This window comes from Mastigoproctus giganteus, chromosome 10, assembly GCF_048544385.1.
Source record: "Mastigoproctus giganteus isolate SK-2022 chromosome 10, ASM4854438v1, whole genome shotgun sequence".
In the NCBI taxonomy this organism is placed as follows: domain Eukaryota; kingdom Metazoa; phylum Arthropoda; class Arachnida; order Uropygi; family Thelyphonidae; genus Mastigoproctus; species Mastigoproctus giganteus.
The window spans coordinates 147595476-147617455 of NC_143584.1; the positions used below are offsets into that span (position 1 = coordinate 147595476).

General features: G+C 37.5%; 1 protein-coding gene across 1 annotated transcript in view; it reads right to left on the minus strand.

Moving 5' to 3' along the window:
* The window catches only part of LOC150079350 (sorting nexin-13-like), a 392325-nt gene that overhangs the window by 235045 nt on the left and 135300 nt on the right, over positions 1-21980 (minus strand). Inside the window, exons 6-7 of the mRNA XM_090382305.1 lie at positions 9882-9997; positions 396-497 (exon numbers count right to left, since the gene is read on the minus strand). Coding sequence (XP_090238431.1) covers positions 396-497; positions 9882-9997 — 218 coding nt within the window. The remainder of the gene's footprint in view (positions 1-395; positions 498-9881; positions 9998-21980) is intronic.

Sequence of the window (21980 nt, forward strand, 5' to 3'; positions counted from 1 at the left end):
GCATTTTTAAATACTGTGAAATACTTATCACAAAGTTTGAATCTTTTGATGTTTAATGAAATTAAATGTATGTTAAAAATTTTGTTTTAAAATGGAATAATAGCCATGAGTGAGAACTTTAGGTATAAAACTGAAATTTTGTTGAATTTTTTTTTTTTTTTATCATTAATGAATTTAACAGTCATTTTCAGGGGTATTTGTTACACTAGAAGCCTGTCACAATGGCAAGTATTATTATATGCCAAATAAAAAAAGCATTAGCAGTTCGTTGTTAGGGACTACAAAAAGTGGTCCCATTAAACAATTAGTTATTATACAGAAGTAGTTACGTTACTATATAAGATCTGATGTAAACATAATTTGAAAGAACCAGCTAATTTTTTTTAGATACTTACTTATTTCATGCTCTTGAGAAGTACTAATTAAAATTCGGCAAAAATCCTGTTCCATAGTTTTTTCTAGGTCAAAGAAATGTGTTAAGAGGTCTTTGTTATCATCTGAAAGGAATATATTAATTGACTTTTCATATACAAAATGAATGATTTCACATAAACATAAGTAGTATTTATATCTGTAATTGTTTTTCTAAAATGAATAAGTAATAAAACATATACAAAAACATTTCATAATGGGAACTACATTCATAAAAAAAAGTTAGTGACATTAATCAATGCATTTTCATCATTACTACATAATTGAATTTGGTGGTACTGAACCAAAAATAAGTAACAATATTTACTTATTTTCGGTTCTCTTCTCTAATGGGGAAGCGTTACTTATTTGCAGCACAAGGAGAGCAACTCATGAAGGATTTCACAATATGAGATGTTACTCTTCGGTTTGTCCAAAAAACTCAATTATGTATTAATGATGCAAATACACTAACTAATGTCATAGTTTGAATTTTACATAATTTGAGGCTTTCTGCCCTAAAATATTAGTAAAAAAAAAGTTAATTAAAATAGGCAGTGCATTAAATTTCAGGTATATTAGCAAAGAGCAATAATTCATGATTTATAACACACACACACACACACACACACACACAAGCAAAAAGGAATGACTTTTAAGCGGTGTGAATCAAGAACATTTCTGAGCATTCATGATATAGTTCATTCAATCAGTGTGTGGCAAGAAGCATAATATCCTGCCAATATATCTAGGTGATCTACATACCATACAACATAAGGTGTACGGATAACATATTTGATGTGTAGGAAAAGAAGAAGAAGAAAAAAAAAAGGAAATAATAATTGCCTGTTTGTTGTTGTTGTTTGGTTTTTAGGAGCATTAGCAGCTTAGGCCATATTACTCCGGGATATGCGGTGGTCATTCCCTGACCTTTCCACATCATCCGTATTTGGTGGTGACGGGCTCGAACCCCGGTCTAATCAAGAAACGTGTGTTACGCACTGCTGCTCCTTCCCACCTGGCTACGAAGGCGCCAATAATTGCCTGATTTTCATTTTAGCTAACTTTGGGAAGGCCAATAAGAGCCAAATATAAAATTTCAGCAAAATCCATCCACTGAGTAGAGTAATTATATATGGATGAATGGATGGACAAAGAAATAATAATTGCTGGATTTCTACTTGTTCAATTTTGAATGACATTTGTGATGGCTTGACAAATCTTTCTAAAATATCGAAATATAATATTTTATTGTTTGTTATTGTTTGTTATTTGGTTTTTAGGAGCATTAGCAACTAAGGCCATATTGCTCCGGGATATGCGGTGGTCATTCCCTGACCTTTCCTCATCCTCTGTATTTGGTGGTGACGGGCTCGAACCCCGGTCTAATCAAGAAGCGTGTGCTATGCACTGCTGCTCCTTCCCACCTGGCTACGGAGGCGCCATATAATATTTTATGAAATTCATCCAATAGGAGTCAAGTTATTACCTGCAGATGGACAGACAGATGGAGGGAGGGACATGGTGAAGACAAGGCAATTCATGTATATGTATGCTAATGTGACTGAAGAAGCAAATACAAAAAAGTTTGCTTAAGATCTATCTTTTTCTATCTTTTCCTTAGATTAATCAACTTTTGATACTCAGAAGTAACTAAAAAATGAAATTCTTTATAAGATTTTCTTAGACAATCTTTCTTTTCAATTACAACTGGATTGTTAGAAGTTTAAACTATAACTTTTGTGTTGGTTTTCAATAGCCATTTCATTGAAATATGTAATCAAAAGTAGTAGTCAAGAGTTAAAATTGTTCATGATCTATCCTAAGTTTATAAAACAAAAAATTTAAGAGTAATTTTCTGAAAGATAGTTATTTTTTTGGTGTGGGTACACAGGGGATATAGATTAACCTATTGACATGATATGGGGTAGAAATATCTAAAAAGAGTTCTAAAATTTTGAAAAGGATCAGAGCCGCTGTTCCAAATTTTGAAAAGGATCAGAGCCGCTGTTCCAAATTTACCACTTTTTTTGGGGGTGGGTTATGTTACATCTGTTTATTTTAACTATAACTGGGGCTATAAACTTAAGACCTATCCAGTGCCCAACAAAATATATGCTAAAGCTTTTTTTGTGTTCATCCACATTTTCCTTCTTGAGTAATGGCCGAAACACACTTTCATTTATACAGGATGTTTAATATTAAAAGATGTCAGGATGTATCTTGCTCAATTTTAGGTTTATATTATTTATTGACTAGATATTTTCTGTCATATTATTTGAGCTGCAATTTTTCAATTTGATATTAAAATTGGAATATGTATTGCTCTGGGATTTTATGATTTCTAAATTTAAATTTTGACTAATCAACTGTTTTTTCCCAGTGTGAAAATTATGTGTTGATTTTACTTGAAGATAAAAACAAAACAACCACAACAGAGTTGTAACGTGAGTAGATGTGATGCGAACTGCCCTTGTATAGCCACCAGTTCTAGATAGCAAACATGTACTGAAGAGTGAGTATCGTACACAACCGTTTTTTCATATATTTTTTTTTTTATTCAAATAAAATTAGTTTGTTTTTTGTTTCAGAAGCATGCCAAAAACATTTTTCAGCTAAAATGAGGGCAAGGCATAACTTTCCCTGAGAAAAAAAAGTTGATTAGGCAAAATTTAAATTTAGAAATCATAAAATCTAAATTAATTCTAAAATTAAAATAAATCTAAAATTAAATCTAAACAATTAGTACAATTTTACATCAAATACAAAAATTTCAGCTCAAATATGTCAAAAAAGGTCCAGATCCATAGGTCCTTGTGACTGTCGCAGACAATCTCTCAGGTATACCAAGCTGTGCTTGCTATCTGGGGATCTAAAATGCTGATGGAACTGATATTCGGGTGAAACTAAACTCAAGTGGACCTAATTTCAGCAAAGTCTGGTTGGCACATAGTAAGTCCTGAAATATGGCACAAAGTATAATGGGGGTGACCACCCAGGTGCAAACCAATGAAAACAGGGGTGGAGGTGTGGTGCCCACACCACATGGAGGAAATGCCGCCCCCTGAGTTACCAGACAATACTAGGTGGTAGACGACTCATCAACCCGTGCAATACCACCACTTTGTTTATTGGAGGCTTGAAAAGGTGGAACACATGTTTAGTCACAAGAGCAAAGCTCCGGCAGCCTTCCCCCCAATCTTTTCAATCATGGAGTATGACTGTTGTTTTTTGAGGTTATGATGGACATCACAACAAGATCCAATCTCCCTTACATTTCAAGGGCACAGCTCTAAAATGATTTTGCAGGCCAGCCACTATATAGTCCATCAGATTGAATTTATTAGTAACCTTCTAAGATGCTTCTGGATCAGCAAGCGTATAATCTCGCTGCCTCTACTCTGCCAGACAGTGATTGGAGGAAGTTCGAGTAGTGTGTATGCAGGGTGGGGCATTGCTGAGGCCTTGTTATGTTAAGGAGCTGAGTATAATCTTACCATGTGTACGCCATATCAAAATTTTCATTACTTCATATTAGTCCTTGCCATTCATGTCCTTGCCGTGATCTTTTTCTTCCAAACAAATGTTCTAAGTACATGGTTGAGGTGAGTTGTGCTCTAGGCACCTCAGATCACAATTTGGTGATGGTCTCTTCTCCAATGGAGCCTTTCTCTCATGACCATTCTCAACCTTGTGTTGTTTGGCATTACAAGAATGCAAAATGGAATGATCTTTGTGATTTCTTTTCATTGGCTGGATTACTGTTTCAAATCTTCTGTTGTCAATGTTTGTTCAGATCATGTCAGTGAAATTATTTTTGTAGGGATGAAATCCTTTATTCCACACTCCACCTGAAAATCTCATCCTCTATCTAAACCTTGGTTTTCCCAAAAAATGTGCTAAGGCTGTTCAAGAGAAGAATGTTGCATATCATAATTGGCTCGTTTCGAAATCTCCACATTCATTTTCTGCCCACACCAAAGCTCGTAACAATTGTAAAACAGTTATTAATTAGTACACACTAGATTTCAAACAGGGTAAAAGTAGAAAACTTGCTTCTTGCCCAAATGGTATTTGGGCATTCTGGTCTTTTGTCAAAGCTACTGTCTGCAACTTTTGCCTATCTCTGTTCCCACCTCTGTCAAAACCAGTTTCTTCTATTGCCACTTCAACCAAAGATAAAGCTGACCCGCTAGCATACGACACTTCATCCAACTTGTGTGTCGATGATCTTGATAAACCATCTCCTACCATTCACAGTACACTCCATTCAACGCCTTCTGTAGTTTTCCGTCAAAAGTGTCAGAAGGATTTTGAACAATCTTGATGCTAAAAAGGCACCAGGTCCTGATGGAATTTCTTCACTTTCAAAGCACAGGGTTCATAGCACAGGGTTCTCAAACCCTGTGCTATGAACTTACTCCTGTTGTGTGTTGTCTTTTTTCACTTTCTTATTCCAAAGGTGTTTTCCCTTCTGATTGGAAATTTGCTCATATCCAGTCAGTAACTAGAAAGGGCAATAAATCCCTCCCATTCAATTATCGTCCCATTGCACTTACTTCTACTCTTTTTAAAGTAATGAAGAAATCAATTAATCAACTCTTAAACTATCTAGAAACCTTCCATCTAATCAACAATTGCCATTATGGATTTCATCAGTGTTGATCCACTAGTGATATTCTGGCTTATGTTAGCCATCCAAGGACAGATTCAACAAAATGTTTGGTGAAACTAAAACAGTTGCTCTTGACATTTCAAAGGTTTTTGATTGTCTTTAGCATAAAGGTTTTCTAAATAAGCTGCCCTCTTATGGTCTGCCAACTGTTTTTTGTAGTTGGGTATCCAGATTTCTTTCTGACTGTTCACAGTGCATGATCGTAGATGGCTCTTCTTCTTACTTCTCGATTAATGCTGGTTTCCTCCAAGGTTCAGTTGTTTCTTTCAATCTTTCCCTCTTGTATATTAATGACTTTCTTCCATTTATTGAAAATCCTATCCACAGTTTTGCTGATGATAGCAAATTGCATTCAGCCTTCCAGTATGAGAAACCTTGCCCTGCACAAACAGTTTGAACTTCTTGAATATCCACTTTTCGTAAATGCTGATCTCCAGTGGGGATAAAAAACATCAAAGATTTCTTTACTTATTTCTTTCTTTCTTTTTTTACTCTATAGAAAAAAGGGGATTAATCAGATTGGTCCACTTGATATCAATGGTTTGACTGTAGATGATCATTCTCAGATAGCTGCCAAACTAAATGAGCATTTTGCATCTACATTCACACATGAGGAGTTATTTAAGGAGAAGAGGGCCGGAGGGAGTTAAATGATTTTGTAATAACTGAGAGCAAAGTGGAGGAGAAATTGTTGAAGTTAAACATAAGGCACTTGGAGTGGATGGAATCTATCCAGTTATATTAAAGGAGGTGGCAAAGGAAGTAAGCAAACCCTTAGCCATAATTATGAGAGCATTCTAGGAATCAGGGGAAGTCCTCACTGACTGGAGATGTGCAAATGTATCTCCAATTCACAAAGGGGGGGGATCAAAGGGTGACACGAGTAATTACAGACCTCTTATTTTGACTTCTTTTCCAGGGGAAAACAATGGAGTCGTGGTTAAAGAAGCATTGCAGGATCACCTAGACAAGACAGCAGAAATAATTCAGACACAGCATGGGTTTATTAAGGGAAAGCCTTCTCTGACCAATTTGATCGGATATGATGATGTGGTCACAAAGGAACTGGATGCAAAAAATAATTTTGATATCATATACTTGGATTTCAGGAAAGCTTTTGATACTGTTGCACATGGAAGAAGACTGTACAAATTGGAGCAGTATAGCATTAAGGGCAAGTTTCTGCAATCGATAAAAGGATGGTTGAGTGGGAGAAGACAGAGAATGGTAATCAATGGATACTGATCTTCATGGAAAAATGTTGTTAGTGGTGTCCCCCAGGGTTCGGTATTGGGCCATTTGTTGTTTTGTATATTTGTATATCAATGCTAATGTTGAAGGTATATCAAGCTTAATGTCAAAGTATGCAAATTCTACAAAGGTTGGCAAAGTTGTTAATAGCAGTAATGACAGTATGCTGCTGCAAAAAGATCTGGAAAAGTTGGGCAGATGGGCTGAGAAGTGGCCACTGAAGTTTAATGTTAACAAATGCAAATCTCTGGGGTTACTGCTACCCATGGCTCCTATGGGTAGCAGTAACCCCAGAGAAATGTACTAATTGGGTGGTGTTACACTCAGAGTAGTGGAGAATGAAAGAGACCTGGAGGTAAATCTGCCTGCCTGTGCAGTCAGATATGAAGTTTTCTGAATGGGGGTCTTGTCAATGATATACAGGAATTTTGCGAGCAGGGATAAGGAAGTGATTATCCCCTTGTATAAGGCAATGGTCAGGTCCCACCTTGAGTACTGTGTACAGGTCTGGAAGCCTCTTTTTTTAGGAAGGATGTAGAGTTGCTAAAACGAGTACAGAGAAGGGCAACAAGACTGGTGAGGGGAACAAAGCAGTGCTGAAGTTATGCAAATTGCAGCATCTGGAAACTAGGTACCTGCAAGACAATCTGATTGAGGTTTATAAGACATTGAATGGATTGAGCAAGCTCAATGCTGATGGGATTCTTCTTCTTGCTCAGATTACAAACCTGAGGGGCCATAAACTGAAATTGTGGAAAGACAATTGTCAAATAGATGTGTGGAAGTTTTCCTTTAGTAAGAGGGTAGTTGCGCTGTAACAAACTTCCAGCTTTCATTGTGGAAGTTGATAGCTTAAATAAATTCAAGACAGAACTAGATAAACATTTGGAACGAATGGATAGGTGAAATGGAAAGGTTTTTTTTTTCCCCTCTCTTTTTTGGCTGATGCTGTATAAGCTTGCTTTCTTGCATCACATGCCTCTACTAATGCTAATATCTCATTAAAAGGATCTTCTGCTCCTATGCTCATCTTCGATGACACTCCGATTTCTGGCAAGATCATATATCTCTGTTGGAGTTTACCCTGACTTCTAAATTCTCTTGGCATAAGCACATTACAAATATTGTTTCCTCTGCATCTAAAAAACTAGGTTTTCTCTTTCGCTCTTGGCGTTTATTTTCTTCCAAACATCTGTTCACCCTACAAATAGCAAATCTGCCTACCATGTAATATTATTCCCACATCTGGGGTGGTTCCCTGAAACCTCTCTAGATTCCATTCAAAAGAGGGCAGTTAGGTTAATGACTCATCTATAGCAGTCTCTTCACTCTCTGTCTCACAGATGTTCTGTTTCTGCTGCATGCCTTTACTACAGATACTTTCATGGGCAAAGTTCTTCTGAATCAGCTTCTATAATTCTGGTTCTCTCTCTCTTCCAAAGCAGTCCGAGCCTTAACAGTCAACATCCTTTTACTGTCCAACTTCAAACTCACAAAACCAACTTTTCTTCTTCATTTATTCATTCAACTTCCATTTTCTGTAACAACCTTCTTTCACACATATTTCCTGAAAATTACAATCTACAGAGGTTCAAGTCTAATGCCAACAAATATCTTCTTTTATCTTCTCAACCCTCAACCAAATATCTTCTTTTATCTTCTCAACCTTCAACCAAATATCTTCTTTTATCTTCTCAACCCTCAACCCATGCAAGGCACTAAGTACTATAGGTGTTAATACCTCTTGTGTTTGGGGTTTCATTAAAAAAAAAAATTAAATAAAGATGACAAACAGCCTAAGCCTAAAAATAATAAAGATACACCATGTGCCTTTTAATTGAAATACCTTGTATGTACATACAGATTTCTTTTAGGGAAGTGACACTCATATTGAGAGTTTGTAGGATCAACAATAATAAATGCTAAATTTCATTTCTACGATTTTTCAAAAAACCATTTATTTATATTTGAATTCCTTTGAATTATTAAAAAAAATAGTACAGTAGACTGCCAAAATAATGGCACCCCAAATAACGGAATATTTGGGCTAATGGCACATTGAGATTGGATGTTTACACACAGCGCAAATGTCTTGCAGTGCCGAAAAAGAAAACGGCAAGTTACGTGATTACTGTATTTGTTTACATTCGCCATTTTGAAAGTGAATTCTGTACTGATATCACAGATTATACTGCTGTTTTACATTTATTTTAAATTAAAACCCCCTCACCATGGCTCCTAAATGAGGTTCATAAACTCTGAATGAGGTTCATAAACCTCATTCAGAGAAGAAAAGAAGAACATTAACGCTTAATCTAAAAATATTTCTTGACTAAATGTCTAAGAGTATGAAAAGTTGTTTATGCACTGCCATCATTTCTGATGCATTTATACTATCTAGGCAGTATGAATGCATCATATAATTATATCTCATATTGTGAATACTCTCACAATGAGTTGCCGAGGTATTGCACTGCTTTAAATAATTAACAAAGCAGTGCAATTCCTCGGCAACTCATTGTGAAGGTATTCACAATATGAGATATAATTAAACAATGCATGCATACTACTTGGGTAGCAGAAATGATGGAAGTGCATTACCCATGCATAAGCAACTTTTTCAACATTAAAGCTTAGTGACAAACTTGATATAATCCAAACTATTACATTAGGGGCACCTTGAAAGTTAATTCATATACTCATGTACTGTGTGTGTAAATTGCATGTTCTCTGGTCGATTTGCCTGTTTTTCTCGGGGGGGGGGGGGGTTGATGCAGAAAGAGAACCTTGCTATTATGCCTGAGAATGACTAATTCAGCCACAGAATGAAAAAAGCCCATAAAAGTTCCTCGCATCATCGACGGGATTCTAACCTGGGCTTTTCCCACCCGGTATGGGGAGGATGGTAACTATATTACTGTGCTACCGCGCAGACTAAACTTGATATAATAAATAAAATAGAACAGGGAGTAAGCAGGAGTGTATTAATGGCATAATTTAACATTGGATCATCAACATGTTTATGGTTTTTATGTGCAGTTAATAAAATTGCATTCTTAATCTCTCTATTTCTTATTTAGCCTCATTATTTCTGAATTTAAATATATTAAAAATAAAACTTTCTAGATAACGGAAAAATCAAAATAACGGCACTTTGAATTCCCAAAGGTGCCGCTATTCTGAAAGTGTACTGTATAGGGTAGCAAACAGTTTAAGCAGTATACTGTAAGTATACTATTTTAAATTACTGCACTTAGCCTCATATTAATAGAAAAGCATAGCTGCTATCATGGGAGTTGTATCAGTTGTATCAGGCTAGCTCCACATGTTATGCACATGTGTTAAATAAAAGAGATTAAAATTTTCAAATTTTCTGTTCCTATAGTAGTAATAATTAACATATTTTATTGTATTAACATGGGTAAATGAATAACTGTAATTATAAACCAAACAAACAAAAAGTTAAACCAAATAAGCAAAAATTGATAAATCAACAAAACGAGCATGTCACAAAACTTTGTTTCATTATGAAAAATGATTTTACCTAATTTATTCTTTTCTTTTAACTTAATATAAGCTTGTCTATATAGCCGCAGATGAGATGCAAAATCATCGACTAGGTGTTTAGTAAAGAATGGTACCCAGTCTACATCTTTGGATCTGAAATATAAGTTTTTATTTCAGTGGTATGGCTTAACAGTAAAAAACTAAAAGAACAGTAATGACTTATTTTTTCAGGTGTTATTACACAGAAAAAAAAAATTATTCTTTAAACCAAAAGAATGATTTCTCTGATGCATAAAAAAAAAAAATTCAAATTTACTAATAATTTAACACTTCAGTCATCACATGAATGAAAATAATCATCCACCATATTAAAAAAGAAACTTTTGCCCATTGTTGGTACTAGCACCTGTAAGGATGAGGTTTTCAATGCCATCCTATCTTATCTTTATTCATAGATTTTATATGATTTGAGATCAGCTATGGGTCAGCAGTCAAAGTAAATTTGGAGCACAATGAACTGGAGGACAACAGCCACCCATGCGACCACACTTGTTATTAAGTCCAGTCTCAATTTCAGAGTGCACCATTCTTGTTCACAGTGAAATCATGTGATCTCATTATTTTGGTATCAATTTGGATTCTAGAGTCAAACATTCTCATTCGCCATGTAATCATGCACTTATTTGATTTATGTGCAAGTAGATGTTGCCATTTCACATTGAACTAGTGCAGGTGATTTTAATGGGATTGAAACACTATAGTTGAAGTTTAACACTGGCACTGTATATGGATTGCAGTAATCCCAGAGTAACGTACCAACTGTGTGGTACTACTCTCAGTGTAGTGGGAAATGAAAAAGACCCGGAGGTAATTGTGCAGTCAGATATGAAATTATCTGAGCAGCACACGCACACTGCCGGTACAGCTCATGGGTTTTTGTCAATGATATACAGTAACTTTTATAGCAAGGATAAGAAGGTGATTATCTATTTATTAATGAATGTACAGATTATGAACTAAACAGAAGCATGGGGGGTACAGCTGCCCTGAACTTGGAAAATGGCTGGAGGGGGATTGGCTGGCTTCCATGGGTTACACTGGTCGACAACTAAAATGTTTCAGTAATAAAATTAGTCAATTTCAACTAACATTAATGTGCTAAATACAAATATGATAGTTAATATTATTAGTTCTAGTTTTGATAATACTATGCATGTCATTTTCTGTGCATTTTTGCTTGATTTTTGGGGAAATTTGTCCTTCAGGTACAGTTTATGTGACAACACTGCAGCCATTGGTGCTGAGTCCCACTAATTCCTGTCTAGATGTGTCAGTCAGTCTGAGCAAAAACTTAAAATTTAGCATGCTATGTAAGTGTGTAAATAGTGTAGATAATATTTGTTATGTTTGTGGTGAAGTGACATTTGCATCACAGAAGTATTCCATTATTCTGATAATAAAAAAAAAAAAAAAGCACAACTGTTATTTTGGCTGCAAGGTTGGGAACTAAGATAAAAGCTTGGTGCTGTAAGATACCTATCTTACAAGTCTAGAAAAATAATAAATTTCTGTCTTTGGAATTAATTATTTTAAACAGACAGGGTTAGGCTAATTGCTTGTGCATAAAGTTACCACAGGTGTTCGTTTGAGGTAGAGTGCAGATTAGTGCTGTCAATGGGAGCAGTTCGGAGTAAAAAAAAGGAAGGATTGAAGTGTGCCAGTGGGAGACTGATCTGTTTACTTAGAATTTTAGTGGTTTCGCACACTGGTAATGGCCAATAGGATAAGTTTGAGATGGAACAAAGGCACTGTCTCCGAATTGTTTCTTAAAACTGTAAGTGCATGAGTTAAGCAAATGTGTAGTATAGTGAAAATAAAAGGATGGATAGTTTAGAATTGACCACGGAGGGAAAATGCCTCTGACAGAAATTGTATTTTAGGAGACGAAAGATTCGCAACCCTTGGAAATGGAAGATAACTTAAGTTTCGTGTAGGTACAAAGTGGATGACCCTGCAATGCAGTTGAAAACTGAAGAAAGGCTAGGTCTGGCAAAGAGTGTAACAAAAAACGATTAAGGGATTAAAAGATGACTGTTAAGAAAAGTTGCCTTGGGAAGTATCTCCGTACTGACATGTGTACTTCTGGGGAAGGATGGCTTGTCCATACAGTACACATTAAGGACAAAGGAAGATGACGTGAGCAAATAAGAATAAAGATGCAGAAAGAGAAATTGAAAGTGATTGGTCAAGGAAAAAAGGAGAGTTGAGACAAAAAGGAGAAATGCGGAGAGAGAATGGACTGAGCAATGCAGATAGAGGGGCGGAAGTGATGGGGAGTGATGAGAAGAAAATTTTGGAGAGGAGTGAGAAAAGAGCTTCAGAGCAGTTCAGTGGGTAATTAGAAGCTAAAGTGATGGGAAAGATTAAGAAATAAAATGTTATTAGGAGTGTAAGTGCTTAGGTGTAAAGTGCAGAGAAGCGATGCTAGTTGTTAGAAAGTGGGGAGGTTTAATGGATGGCCAGAGGAATGTTTTAGAAGTAGGAGCAGTGTTTTACTGAGAAAACCAGCAAAGAATGCAGTTCATAGCTTACCTGACTTTCCTAAATGTAGGGTCCAACAGTGACCACAGAAAAGAACACCCAGTGGACTAGAAAGCTAAGACCCAGGAAGGCAGCCACGTAGAAGCATAGGAAGGACCAAAAGCAAAGGATCGCCAATTGGAGGAAAGAGAAAGGCTGAGACAGTGAGGCCCCTAGTATTGACGTTTAGAAACTAAAGTATGAATAGGACTGGTGGACTTAACTGCATCTAGAGATAACAGTGAGTTGGGTTGAGCTGTATATTAGTGTAGAAAAGAAAACAGTGGAGGAGGTGGGGGGGGGGGGGAGAGAGAGAGAGAGAGATGAGAGAGAAAGAAGGCAAAAAAAAAAAAAAAAAACACTTCCATTTCACTTCCAGTTCTTTCGACATACCTGTCCAGCTGAGCCTTAAATTTATTTAGGCTATCAAGTTCCACAACAAGGGATGGAAGTCTCCTCCACCAACCAACCACCAGTTGGCTAAAGGCAAATTTCCACACATATATCCTACATCTGTCTTTCCTCAATCAGAATTTATGTCCTCTCAGGTGATTATTCTGAGCAAGAGGAAGAATCCCATCGGCATTGAGCATGCTCAAACCATTCAAGGCTTTATACACCTCTATCAGATCACCTCGCCGGTGCCTAGTCTCCAGACACTGTAATTTGCAAAACTTAAGCCTTTCTTCGTAAGAGCAACCCTTTGTTCCATTCACTAATCTTGTTGCCCTTCTCTGTACTCTTCCAGCAGCTCTACATCCTTCTTGAAATGAGGCCTCCAGACCTGTATACAGTACTCAAGGTGTGGTCTGACCATTGCCTTATATAAGGGAATAATCACCTCCTTATCACTGATAGAAAAATTTCTGTATATCATTGACAAGACACCATGAGCTACTCTGCAGCCTGTCTGCACTGTTCAGAGAACTTCATATCTACCTGCACAATTACCCCCAGGTACTTTTTGTTCTCTACCACTGTTAGTGTAGTACCACAGAGTTGAAACGTTGCTCTGAGGTTGCTGTTTCCCATATGTAGTACTTTACATTTGCAATGTTAAACTTCATTTGCCACCTCTCAGCCCATCTGCTCAACCTTTCCAGATCCTGTTGCAGCAGCAGCAGCATAGCATCAGTAGTGTCCTTAACAACCCTGCCAACCTTTGTATTGTCTGCAAACTTGGACATTAAGCTTTATATACCATCATCAATATCATTTATAAATACAGAAAACAATAATGGACAACACTGAACCCTGAGGGACTCCACTATAATATTAGTCCACAATGAGCAGTGTCCATTGATTACCACTCTGTTTTCTCCCCCTCAACCATCCCTTTATCCATAGCAGAAATTTGCCTCCAATGCCACACTGCTCCAATTTGTGCAACAGTCTTCCATGAGCAACAGCATCAAAAGCCTTTCTAAGATCCAAATATATAATATCAAAGTTATTCCCTGCATCCAGTTCTTCTGTGACTGCTGTTGTTGTTTGGTTTTTAGGAGCATTAGCAACTAAGGCCATATTGCTCCGGTCATTCCGACCTTTCCGCACCTCCTTATTTGTTGGTGACAGGCTCAAACCCTGGTCTAATCAAGAAGCGTGTGCTACACACTGCTGCTTCTTCCCACCTGGCTACGGAGGCACCCAAATTTGTGACTGCATCATAGTATCCAATCAAATTGGTCAGGCAAGATTTTCCCTTAACAAAACCATGCTGTGACCGAGCTATAACTGACGTCTTGCCTAGATGATCCTGCAGTGCTTCTTTAATCAGTGCCTCCATTAATTCTCCTGGAACAGAAGTTAAAATCACAGGTCTGTAATTATTTGTGTCAGACTTTGATCCTCCTTTGTGAATTGGGGTTACATTTGCACATCTCCAGTCTATGGGTACCTCCCCCCCGAGTCCAAGGAAGCTCTCATAATTATGGCTAAGGGTTTGCTTACTTCCTTTGCTGCCAGTTATTACACAATTATCTAGCTTTCTGCCAGAGCTGAATACGCCTCTGGCATTCCCCTTGCTGAATAACTCCTCATGTGTGAATGTCGATGCAAAATATTCATTTAGTTTGTTAGCTACCTGAGCAGGATCATCAACAGTTGAACCATCGATATCAAGTGGACCAATCTGATTCATCCCCTTCCGTCTAGAGTTTACATAAGTAAAGAACTCTTTTCTGTTTTTCTTTGCATCCTTTGCCAAAGATTTCTTGTAATCTGCCTTCGCCTGCCTAACCTCCTTTGTAACTTGGTTACAGACCAGCTTATATCTATCATAGGCTTCTGTGTCACATGTTAATTTATACAGGGTGTTTCAAAAATATTGGTACAAACGTTTAGGGGAGGTAGGTAACATCTAAAGGAATGTGAATTGCATAGGAACCCATAACCGGAAAATACAAGTGAAAGTAGTAGCATAGGCACAAGAAGCAGAAATGACACAAGACAGTAATTAGTGGCAAACATTTATTTGACATAATATTAACAATGGAGTATGAGATGGATGCATTTCATGATGTTACAACAGATGCTCGAAGGTTCCACCATGAGAACCGATGCATGGGTGACACCGACGCAGTATGGATTGGCAGACACGGTCGAACACACCTGGAGTTTCTTTGACAGTAGCAGTAGCGCAGACGAGTCTCGCCACGAGATCCATTTCCGTCTCCACAGGCGATTCATACACGATAGATTTTAGGCCCCCCACAGAAAGAAATCAAGGCTCGATAAATCAGGTGAGCGTGGGGACCAGGCAATGGGTCCACCGCGGCCAATCCATTGATGCCCAAAACACCTGGTCACAAACACACCTTCCATAATGGGCAGGCGCCCCATCATGTTGAAACCAAATGTTGCGTCTCACATTTGCAGGAACATCATCAAGTAACCCTGGTAGAACTTTTTCAAGAAAGATCCGATACTTAGCAGAGTTCATGCGGGATGGTAACAGGTATGGGCCGACTAAGCAGTCACCGACCATACCTGCCCACACATTTATTGCGAAGCGATGTTGTGCCGCATGGGGGCGCACACCGAGTGGGTTGTTGACATGCTCTTCATGTTGTGTGCCCACACATGAGCATTGTGCTGATGGCATAAGCCCTCCCGAGTGAAATAAGTCTCATCCGTGAACAAAACATAGGCTGGAAAATTCAAGTCTTGTTGAACACTTTCTTGGAGAAATCACCGCGCAAAAGCCACACGTGCAGGATGATCTTGGGGGAGCAGTAACTGAACCTATTGGAGACGAAAGGGGTGTAAGGAATCGTTGTGCCAGACATGCTGTACACTGCAACGAGACTCTCCTGAAAGGCATTCAACACACTTTTTTCCATGGTGGGAGTTCGCGTCGAACGTGGTCTGCCCGCACTACTCCTGTTACCTCTAAATGACCCATAATCGCACAAATTTTGATGCACACGTGCAAACAAACGGTGGTCCGGTACATGTCTGTCTGGGAAGCGTTCTCAAATTCGTTGAGCGGCTCGTCTATTGCCCTCTGCTAATCCATACACTAGGTGCATGTCTGCCAGCTCACAGTTCGTATATCGATGCATGCTCTTCATGCGGCGACTATTGCTTGAATGAGTAAACCAGAAATTTTCCCCTCTCGCGAACTGATGAACAACGCCGTCTAACGACTTATGGTGACGTTTCGGTTATGGGTTCCTACGTGATTCACATTCCTTTAGATGTTACCTACCTCCCTAAACATTTGTACCAATATTTTTGAGACACCCTGTATATATCCCATGCATTTTTTTTCTCTGCTATATGTCTTATTAGTTATGTAAGCATATATGTATATGTTTAATTAACTCTTACATTATGCAAGTGTATTGTTCATGGTTTGAGGAGAGCTGTCAGAGTATGTGAGGATTGTATGCTCAGATCTAAAAGAATGTATACATAAGTGCTTATTAAATTATGTATAGCTGAGCATAAGAAAGGTAACTGGTTCTTTGGCTAGGGAAATAGCAGCTAACATGACAGATAGAATTAATGTTGGTAGTTTAGCCTGAGAAGGTCAGCAAAGTAACAAAGGCTATGTATATTAACTTATTTATATGTGTGTGTGTGTGTGTGTTGAAGGATTGAAAAAACATTTGGTACATGAGCTATATTTTCTTTACTTGAAGTAGTGATTTATGTACACATGTTTTGTGAAGGAAAGTGGTAAATATATCTGTACATTTCACTTAGAATGTAATATTATGTGTAAATTTTGATATTAAAATAAATCTCTGTTATGGTTACAATACTGAATATGTCTCTTTATTCAAGAGAAATTCATACAGCCTTAAGAAAAATACATTGAGAATTATTCTGGTTGGGGAAAATAAAAGAAAATTAAACCTCATAATTGGGAATCTTCTGATATAAGAAAAGGTTAAAAATAAAATAGTTGAGTAGTCAGACAGCTTGTTGGCTTTGGAGGAGTGAGGTACTTGTTCTCTTTTGAAAAATTATTTGGGTTACAAAGTACAAGGGGTAAATAAACTTGCAGATGTAGAAATAAATAATTAAATAAGATAAAACAAAACCCCCAGTTCTCACAGTGCCTCATATATTTTTTGCAATACTTATGCTTCTAATCTCCACATCTGGTTAAATCACAAAGGCCGCTCACCGTGCCTACGATACAGAGAAAGCCTTTAGATCACGTATAATGAATTGTTATTTTTGTATGGTACTACCGCTTCAGCAGGGGATTTTCAAGAAGAAAAAGTTGACCTTAAGCTACCCAAATATACCATCTGCTACTCAACCGGCACCCCATGGAGAAGGATTTCCCATTCATTAGCCACCAGCTGAATATGTTATAGAATCCAATGAAGAGTCAGGTGATGGCTAAGATAAATCACCTGAATCCTCCACATGAACAGATCCTGATTTTATTTCCAATTTCTCCTCTGCAAAGGCATACAAAATGAATTAAATGATCTTATCACAGCTCATGATTTACCAAAAGGTTTTTTATAATACGAGGAAGTATCAAAAAGTTTGTACCCTGACATAAATAAAACATCAGTAGGAAGATGCTGTTTTTAATATAAGTTTTCTACATATTCAATAACTAACGTGTGGAATTTTGTTCCCATATGTGATCATACACCAGAGGCAGAGCCCGGAATCTGAGGAAGGATGCTATGGTACACAAAGTGACATACTGAGCAGTGATCAAGTTCCAGGGCAAGAAAGCTCAGGAAATTGGCAAAGAAATTAAAGCCATGTATGGGCAGAATTGTCCATCCTATGACACTGTAAAAAAGTGGAAATAGGAGTTCCAGAGTGATTGTACAAGTGTCTTTGACAAGTCAAGAGAAGGAAGGCCTTCAACATCCACAGACAGTGAGATAGTTGCAAAGGTTGAGCAGCTGGTGCTAAGTGACAGATGCGTGACAATTAATTTCATCACAAATGCAGTGGGAATTAGTTATGGGTCTGCCCACAGCAATTTACATGACCATCTGCATATGTCTAAGGTCTCTGCACAATGGGTTCCAAGATTGCTGATGCCTTTGCAGAAGCAATGTCAAATGCAATGTTCTCGCCAACCGTTGGATTTGTGTAATGCAGATGTCGAGAACTATTTTGATCAGTTGGTGACAAATGATGAATGCTGGGTGTACTGGTATGATCCAGAGACTAAAGACTGATTTGATTCACCTCAGGAAGTTATCAATGAAGTGGAATCATGGTTTCAGGCAAAAAGTGTGGACTTCTATGATCAAGGCATTAAACAACTGATCCATAGATGTGAGAAATGTGTTACTACACATGGAGAGCACATAGAAAAGGATTAAAGTTTCTGTGAAGTTTCACCTTTCTAGGGTTATTATTTCTAGGTAAGGGTATGAACTTTTTGATACCCCCCCCCCCCTCATACAACATGTTTCTCCATATAAGATATATTAAAACAGTATGGTGGATGTTCTTTATTTATCCCATTTTGGGCCTATGTAGTGTATTTTATAGAATATAGAATTAAGTCTCTGGCAAAGGATGCAAAGAAAAGCAGCTAAGAATTCTATGTTTATATTAGAAGGAAGAAAGGGAATGAATCACATTGGGCCACTTGATGTCAATGGATTAACTGTTGATAAACCGGCTCAGGTTGCTGACAAATTGAATGGGTATTTTGTATCTACATTCACACATGAGGAATCCTTTAGAGGAGAGGATGCCAAAAGTTTATCAAACTCCAATTGGAAACTAAATGACTTTGTGATAACTGAAAGGAAAGTGGAAGAGAAATTGTTGAAGCTGAACATAAAAGAGGCAACCGGGGTGGATTGGATTTATCCAATCATATTAAGAGAGGCAGCAAGCCTTTAGCCATAATTACGAGAGCATCCTTGGATTCATGGGAAGTCCCTATGGACTGGAGATGTGCGAATGTATCCCCAATTCATAAAGGGGGGGGATCAAAAGGTGACATGAGTAATTAAAGACCTGTTAAGTTAACATCTATTTCAGGGAAAATATTGGAGCAACTGGTTAAAGAAGAAATGCAGGACCACTTCTACAGGAATACAATTATACTGCAGTGACAGTTTGGATTTGTTAAGGAACTAATACTAATACAGCAACTACTCGATTTACGTAAGGGCTGCGTTCTGCAGAACTCTACATAAGTCGGAATTTCCCCTATGCTTGTGCAGCACTCACAACTGCGCTTGCTGAATTGATTGAATCAAAAAAGAAATGTTTGACAAACAAGTAAATAGAATTATTTATTGTATTTATTCAATTTTTTAACTTATGCGCAGGAAAAATTACAAAAGAACAAAATTGCAATTTAAAAAATTTCAAAAAAAGAGAGGAGACAGGCATAATGTCAGTACGTTTTACCCCTCGAGCATCATTGCCAGAATTGATGTCCTAAGCTGATAAGTACACTGCTGTGGAGGTTGAGGGCTGTGGAGATTTAGAAGGGGTCGGCTGCTCAACCTTACGAAAGAACATATTAATGGATGACTGGATGGTGCATTTTTCTTTTTATCGTAGATTTCTTTGTAGCAAGCAAGCATATCATTCACCCCTTTGTTAACTTTTACGAATCGTTCGCTGTCATGATCCATCTTCTCAAACCTCGCCATTGCCGATGCAATTTCATGAAATGCCATTGCCATCTCCCTGGTGATGAAGCATCTCGGCTCCTCATTTGGTTCACCTTGAGCTACATCAGCATTTTCTTCTTTCACTATCATTGCCTGCAAGTCAATAAGTTCTTCATTAGATAATTCCTTCTCTTCTTCCTTTATTAATTCCTTCACATCTTTGGTATCAACTTACAACTGAGGTAGCTCTGCAACCTTTACAATCTTATATGTAAACTCTTCATATGATTTGTCATTTTCAAATCCTTTGAAGCCTTTTATATGCTGTGGGCATATTTTCTTCCATGCGCCATTTAAACAACTTTTAATAATTTCCGCTCAGGTCTTATTAATGTTCAAGATGGCGTGGTAAATATTGTAAGATTTCAAAAAGTCTCTTAACGTAAAATTTTTCTCATCGTCTACTACAGACAATGCCTGAGCAAATGTTGTGTGTAGTATGCTTTTAAATTCGAAATAGAATCCTGAACCATAAGTTGGATGAGTGAAGTTGTGTTTAGCGGTAGAAATATGACTCTCACGTTCGAATTGAAATCATCTAGATGTGTAGGATGTCCAGGAGCATTATCTAATAGAAGCAAAATCTTGAAAGGAATGTCGTTGTCTTTACAACGTTTTTCAACCTCTGGGATGAAGCAGCATTTAAACCAATCCTCAAAGAGAGAGATATTGTTATTCATGCTCTCTGGTTTGAACGGAAATGCACGGGTAGGGTGGCTTTATTGATGCCCTTAAATGCAAGAGGATTTCCAGAATGATACACAAGCAGTGACATTAATCTGTAATCTCCCACTGCATTATCCCCAAGCAAGAGTGTCACCCTATCTTTTGAAGCCTTGAAACCTGGCATTGTCTTTTTCTCTTTGGCAATGTATGTTCGATCCGGAATTTTTTTCCAATACAGAGCAGTCTCGCCAACGTTAAAAATTTGCTGTGTTGAATAGCAGAATTTATCAATAATTTTTTCCAACACATTACAAAATTTCTCTGCAGCTGTAGAATCGGCACTGGCAACTTCACCACATACTTTAATGTTTTGTAAAACATTAAATCACCTATTAGCTGACCGGGCTAGCCGGGAGGATAAAGTGCCTGCCTGGCAACCCAAAGGTTGCGAGTTCGAATCCCGCCTCGGGCTTGGATCAAAGTACTGCAAAAACCTTGGGAGGTGCATTATAGCCACAGAAGCCGATGCGCCAACTACCAAAAAAAAAAAAAAAAAAAAATCACCTATTAAACCACCCGTTGCTTGCCACAAACTTGGCTTGGGGTTCGCCTTACTTATCCTTAACACCTTCATAAATACTTCTTGCTTTTGCTTGAATGGTCATTAGACTCACGGGCACTCGCTTCTGAATCTGATTTTCCATCCACATTATTAATAGCTGTTCCATCTTCGATATACCACCTGAACACTGTTTTGTAATCACTTTTGATCTTAAGTGTGTTGATCCTTTGACATGTTCTTTTATATGAGCACTGTCCTGTAAAATAGTATTCACTTTTGAAGCAGCAAGACCTAATTCCCTTGCAATGGACAAACTTCGTCCTGCTTACTACTTCTTAATCATTTTCTTCTTCGTTTCTAAATCAATTTTGTTTCATTTCCTGGAACTACCACCACTTGCACTTTCCGTTGGTCGCTTTCCCTTCATCATTGTAATAAATAAATAAGGATGAAGATTTCAGTGAAGGGGAACACATTTCACCATAATACTGTAACGTAAAAATCCACAGAATTCCAGTTATCGGTATTATTGCAAATGCAATAAGGTCGAGTTTACTACCCGTTTATAATTAGATGCACTAACAGACAAGCCCAATAAACCGGAAAGTGCAAATTGTTTTTTTTTTGTTTTTTGGTCGTGATCTCCAGAAATGTCCTTTAGAAAAATATCACAAAGGCATTCAAAATTGATTTTTATAATGGGAACATATGATAACTACGAAAGTGTAGTACAATTTCCATTATAAAAATGATCTTTTAGAGAGATAAATAGCTTAGTAATATAGCGAATTTTTCACCTTCAAAGGGACTTGGAACAAATTACAAAAAAAAAACAAAACAAAAAACAATGCGTTATTGGGTTCACATTACGATATTTTCACAATATCTCCATTTATCCCTACAGAGGCAAAATACGTTTCCGTATTTTTTAAAGTTTTTGCACTGGCCGGCTGGCAAAAACTTACGTAAAGTCGAATTTCAGTAAGTCGAGTATTATGTAAGTCGGTGTGGGGGGGGGGTTATTGTACTAACATGCCTGTCTCACCAATGTCTTATGGTTACTATGATGCAGTGATCAAGAATTGAATGGAAAAAATAATTTTGATTCAGCAGTCAGCTGGATAGACACCTATGTGAGGAGGGAGTCAAACAGCTAATTTATTTTATTTCATTATTATCATTATTATTGGTAATTAAT